Source organism: Lactuca virosa, chromosome 8, assembly GCF_052849685.1.
Source record: "Lactuca virosa cultivar CGN04683 chromosome 8, Lactuca_virosa_CGN04683_v6, whole genome shotgun sequence".
Lineage (NCBI taxonomy): Eukaryota > Viridiplantae > Streptophyta > Magnoliopsida > Asterales > Asteraceae > Lactuca > Lactuca virosa.
Genome location: NC_136433.1, coordinates 188,255,690 through 188,261,799, shown reverse-complemented (window position 1 = coordinate 188,261,799; position 6,110 = coordinate 188,255,690). Strand labels below are relative to the sequence as shown.

The following is a 6,110-nucleotide window of genomic DNA, read 5'->3' as shown; positions in this document are numbered from 1 at the left end:
ACTCAAAACAATTCCAAGAGTCCAAAAGGACAGCTCATATGGTATGAAGCTTCTTATACTCCAAGAATCCATACCATGGGACCAAAAGATACCATTTTCTACCCTAAACCTAGATCTAAGCTTGTAATGATCAAGGTTCAAACTTTATACCTTCAATGGGTTAGAAATGGTGCCAAACTTCTGGATCTACAAGCTCCTTCCTCGTCCTTGCTTCTTCCCAAGCTTCATTCTCCTTCAAAGTCACTAAAGAACACCACAAACACTCAAGAAAGCTCACAAATGCACTCAAGGTGGCTTAGGGTTTGAGATTTGCACTACAAGAGCAATGGAGACTGAAAAGGTAAGGGACTTGAGGGACTTAAGGTCCTTAAATAGGGTGCAAACCCTAAAAATTAGGGTTTGCCCCTGGCTTGGTTACGCCTAACATACGCATGGGTACGCCCAACGTACGTTGAGGATTCCCCGATGGTGCGCATACAGCGAGACGCCATGCGTACATAATGTACGCCCAACGTACTCACCATCCTTCCACCACCTTAACTTGAATTGAAAATAAACTTAGTCAGAAACTTCATATCTGGCGACTCGGGTGCTACACTATGTTCACTAGCACACTTGCTCTCTATCTCTTTTGTCCAGTGGATCAAACTATCTACCCCTCTGTTTCCATAAAACGATTTCGGCTTACTGTTAAGAAAATCCTGATAGGTTCTTATCATTTGACTACCTTCCTTATTGCTTTCCTCATCCTTGTTAGCTCTGAGATTCCCTAATGCATCAGAGACTTTGTAACATCCTAAAAATCACTATAAAATTTTTCATTTTTAATTAAGGAAAATCATTGTTTTCAAACAGCATCCAAGTCAAAATCAAGTATCAAATAGAAATATCCCAGAATCATAGTGTAACAAAATCTCCAAAAGATTACATCGAAGGATGTATACGATCACGTCTTTGATTTTCGCCGATCATCTGAAGTACCTGAAACAATAAACTTAAACCGTAAGCCAAATCTTAGTGAGTTCCCCCAAAGTACCACCACACAACATATAACATATACAATCATGCATACTGGGTCCAATCAGTAATTGGACTAGAATACCCTCGGGTCCACAACCATTAGGCTGGATTACCCCCGACCCAATCAGTCGTTAGATTGGAATCGTGGGGATCTGTTGCCGAAAAAGTAGTGCGAAGGCAGAGAGATGGTAAAGACGTCGGTCGGATACAATGGGTGGTGGAGGTTGGAGAGTGGATTGTGGTTCATTGCTGGTGCAATGGTGGTGTTAGAGAAAGGAGGAGTGAACATCAAGATAAGCATACTCGTTACTTGGCTGGAAGAGGGCGATGCCTTGGGTGGATGAAGGCAGTGACAACATCTCTCCGATTAGGGTAATTAGGTATTTGATTGTGAGAAAATTTGAGTTTAGAGAGAAATAGGAGAAATAAAATTAGTGTTTACTTTTCGTGATTTAATTCATGAAACAGATACATTTCATGCGTATTGAATGATAAACATGATTGTACATAATGATACTAATGATGTTATTATTAACTCTTATTTTTAACCAAAGAATACCTCAATAAGTTATTTTTAGCTTTAAAGAACAATAATTATTTTGTCTAAATTGATACTAATGATGTAATGTTTTTTTTTTTTTGAGATAATTGCCTATTAATATAAAAATAGAAGAAAGTTTTACATAGACTAAGATTTTTATTTATTAATATTTTAAATCCATTCCAATGCTTTCTAAAACAACATAAATTGTGAAACTAAACTTTATATTTATAGTTATCATAAAATCTTAGTCGGTCCAAATGAAAATCTCATACAACCTACTTTGTTGATGTCCTACAACATAACATCCAATTTATTTTATCTTTTTAATTTATATTATTTATTATTATTAAGTTGGCAATCCATGTATCATACAGGTTTGAACCTAGTTTACAAATATACAAGACTACTATCAATACTAACCGGACGATAATTCCCCGGTAGTCACATATGGGTTAATCGACGCTCCATAAAGGTCCCCTTCTTCGTTTCCAGTATATAACAAGCCCGCGTTCTCTTCATCCCCATGTTGACTTGCCCATGGATGTTGAGTAAACTTCCGCAAACCTTCAAGTTGAATCGCCACTTCTTTCATCGTAGGCCTCTCATCGCTAGTAAGACTAACACATCTTTTCACAAGCTCAGAAATTTCTTGAAGTTGATCTAGGGTTCCTTCCCTTACAACTCTAGGCTCAAGAATTTGAAACAACCGTTTTTCTTTTAACGACACTATAAAATATGTCGCTAAATTCCTTTCTTCCCCACTTCTGTCCATACACAATGGTTTTTTACCGGTTAAAAGTTCAGCCAGCACAACTCCAAAACTATAAACATCACTCTTCCCGGTTAATTGACTTGTTTGGAAGTATTGAGGATCTAAGTACCCCAATGTCCCTTGAACGAGCGTCGTTACTTGTGTTTGATCTATTGGGACTAATCTTGATGCCCCAAAATCCGCAATCTTTGTGGTGTACTTTTCGTCTAATAATATGTTTGCGGACTTCACGTCTCGATGAATCACGGGGGTCGATGTGGCCGAATGAAGATATGAAAGTGCAGCAGCAGATTCCGCAGCTACTCGTAATCGATGCTCCCATGATAACCAACTTATCATGCCTTTATCATGAATATGATCGGAGAGAGTTCCGTTTGAAATATATTCATAAACAAGCAATGGGACCTCACTCTCTAAACAACAACCCAAGAGCTTGACCACATTGCGATGGTTAACTTGTGTTAAGATAATGACTTCATTAATGAACTGTTCGATTTGGGTTTCATCCATTACACGAGACTTCTTGATAGCAACAACTTGGCCGTTGCTAAAAATACCCTTGTATACAATTCCGTTGCCACCACGGCTCAAGATCCTGTCTTCAGCATAGTAGTTGGTGGCTTTTTCTAAGTCTTCTGCGGTGAAGACTTTTGTTGAATCAGTTCTGCCTTGGATGCTCATGATTCGTTGTTTTAGTAGTAAACCACCGTTTTGCTGAAACATCTTCTTCCGGAGTTTGATAAGCTTCCTCTTTTTGACGCTAAAATACAACCATGTAATTCCAACTAAAATGGCCAAGAAACCACATCCCATACCTGCATGTTACCACATAATCAAAATGTTTGCAACAGCTTAACGAGCCGATTAATTAGACCACAAATTAAAACCATAATAATAACATTAACACACCCGGTCAATTACCTAGAGATAATTTGATAACTGGGAACTCATAACTTTCAGCAACGCAACCACTCCCGTTTTTGAATCCATCTCCAATGTAGCCGTTTGCGCAAGAACATAAATAACTTCCAAGAGTGTTGGTACATCTCCCCTCGCACATATTACTGTTGGGATCGTCACATTCGTTGATATCTTGATGATCAAACACAAAATAAGTTATTTAGTAATATTAATAGAAAGGAAAATATATTTATTAGGTTTGTGAAAGCTCTAACCTTGGCAGCCTGGATCAAGATATGGCTGACCCTGATAACCTTGATTACAACTACATCTGTATCCTGGAACTCCAGTATCAGAATCGATACAATAACTATTCGTTTGGCAAGCCAAGACACCAGCATTTCTAGCCTCGCTGCAGTTCAAGTCTCCGATCACCCAATCGACCAACATCGGAACACTAGCCTTGATCATGTTCTTAATATTGGGGTTCATAAAATCGGATGCCCCATGGAATGTATACCGTTCTTGCTCCCCCATAAAAGAGTAAGCACAACGATTAAAAGACGAGACATTCCTGCTGTTCGAGGCCATCCTAATAATGGAAATAGAGTAGTCCTTAATTCCCTTTGGTACCGCGACTTGACAGCACCCTACACTATTACACGACCCGTTCACGACTTCTTCAAGTCGTGAGCATAACGACATGCAGCCACCGGTGAAGTTTGCAGGTGCAGAGCCCTGAAACATGGCCAGATCATGGCATCCGATTAAAGTGACTCGATTTAGTGGTGAAAACGAGAAGGGTGATGTCCAGCCGAGACTTGTGGAAATCGGATCCAGTTGATCGTAACACTTGCTTGCGACTTTATTAGGGACTCGGAAAGTAGAGTCGGAGATTTCAAGAATTGAGAGGTCGCCGACGAAGGGTTTGGGAGGATTAAAAGTTGTGTTGCAGGTTATTTCGAACCAGCGGCTCAGAAAGCAGCCTGGACCGATACCAAAGGGATATGGAATGGTTACGTTTCCACATTGGCTTTGGCACCCGGGCTTGCTTATGTTGGCGGCTTTTGTGATGCCGGTGGTGGTGTTTGTGGTGGTTGACTGAGATGTAGACGGTGTGAATGTGATTGCTAGGCTAAACAAGAACACACATACTAGACTACTTGCAATCGAGGAGGATCTTCTATCCATGGAGAACGATTAGTTAATTAAAAGGCAAATGGGTTTCCTATTTTCCATTGTTTATTTGTCAAGTTGTTATATTTCATGTATTTTCTAAGCTTTCACGACGACTTTATAAGTCCGTTGACGTTTACTTTTGTGAAGAATTAAAACAAACTTTTAATTATCTTAAACAATGACCTGAATATCTAATTCCCAAAAGGTTTTTTCAATAAAAACTAAAAATCTGAAAAATATCAAAAATAGTCGTAGGTCTATCACCTACAAAAATCAATATAGACTGCGATTTTTTTTTTCCAAAACGACAACTTATTTGGCATGTCGACAGTTGTCTCCGGAGGATTATCCTTTGAGGTATCACATTTTATAATTTTTTTAGCTTCAAAGTAGCAGTAAGTTACCCGGTGAAAAAAAAAAAATTGAACTCTGAACTTTCTTAATTTTTACATATGAACTATGCTTAAACTGATTTTTTTTCATCATGTTCTTTGTAAAAAGAGCTATTGATAGCCATATCATGCTCGGTATTTGGATATGGGTAATAAGCTCTCCAAATTAGAATAGTATGTTTTTTGAAAAATTTCCAATTATCACCATCAGATTGACATCATTCTATCATACCTCATTCGCTGACTGAATTTTCGTATAATATTAAGAAATTTTCACATGTAGCTTTGAAAATATTTTAGAGAAAATTTCATATATATATATATATATATATATATATATATATATATATATATATATATATATATATATATATATGTGGAGCGTTCAATCCAGAACATTTTTATCGCGAGAACATTTGAGAACAAATTTAGACCACATAATTTTTTTAATTAAAATTATAAAATAATATTCATATAAATCAAAAATTAGTTACAAACAATTAAAAAACTCACTAACTAACACTACTCACCACCCAACTAACACTACTCACCACCACCCTCCACCACCATCACCACCCACCACCATCACCACCCAACCACCACCCACCTCCACCACCCATTACTACCGACTGCCACCACCACCCACAACCACTACCTACCACCCATCATCGCCACCCGCCACCACCACCCATCACTACCCACCACCACCAACCACCACCCACCACCTGCCACCACCACCAACACCACCCACCACCATCACCACCCAACCACCACCACACGCCACCACCACCCATCACCACCGCCCGCCACCACCACCAACAACCACTACCTACCACCCATCACCACAACTCGCCACTACCACCCATCACTACCCACCACCACTAACCACTACCCACCACCAATCACTACCTACACCCACCACCCACCCACCAAAACCACCACCCATCACTAACCACCACCACCAACCACCCACCACCCATCACTACCCACCACCCACCACCACCACCACCACCAACCACCACCCGCCACCACCAACCACCACCCGCCACTATCATCACCACCCACCACCACCACCACCCATCACTACCGATTGCCACCACCACCCACAACCACTACCTATCACCAGCCACCACCACCCACCGCCACCGCCTATCACTACCCACCACCACCACCAACCACCCGCCACCACCACCACCCGCCACCATCACCACCCAACCACCACCACCTACCTCCACCACCCATCACCACCGCCCGTCACCACTACCAATAACCAGTACCTACCACCCATCACCACCACTCGCTA

The 6,110-nt window shown here is 40.5% G+C and overlaps 1 protein-coding gene across 1 annotated transcript; it reads right to left on the bottom strand.

Annotated features, from left to right (window-relative positions):
* Positions 1-875: 875 nt before the first annotated feature.
* On the bottom strand, positions 876-4,429 carry LOC145132900 (wall-associated receptor kinase 2-like). The gene is made up of 4 exons (XM_079067853.1): positions 3,512-4,429; positions 3,258-3,428; positions 1,985-3,151; positions 876-981 (listed from the first exon to the last, which is right to left on the bottom strand). The coding sequence occupies exons 1-4, from the start codon at positions 4,425-4,427 to the stop codon at positions 947-949; spliced, it is 2,289 nt and encodes a 762-aa protein (XP_078923979.1). The 5' UTR covers positions 4,428-4,429; the 3' UTR covers positions 876-946.
* Positions 4,430-6,110: the final 1,681 nt, after the last annotated feature.

Excerpts from the sequence above, each read along its gene's own strand:
- LOC145132900 (XM_079067853.1), bottom strand. The coding sequence starts at position 4,427 with ATGGATAGAAGATCCTCCTCGATTGCAAGTAGTCTAGTATGTGTGTTC. Across the intron at positions 3,429-3,511 it reads TCTTGATCCAGGCTGCCAAG|ATATCAACGAATGTGACGAT; the intron begins GTTAGAGCTTTC and ends TTGATCATCAAG. Across the intron at positions 982-1,984 it reads TACCGGGGAATTATCGTCCG|GTACTTCAGATGATCGGCGA; the intron begins GTTAGTATTGAT and ends TTATTGTTTCAG.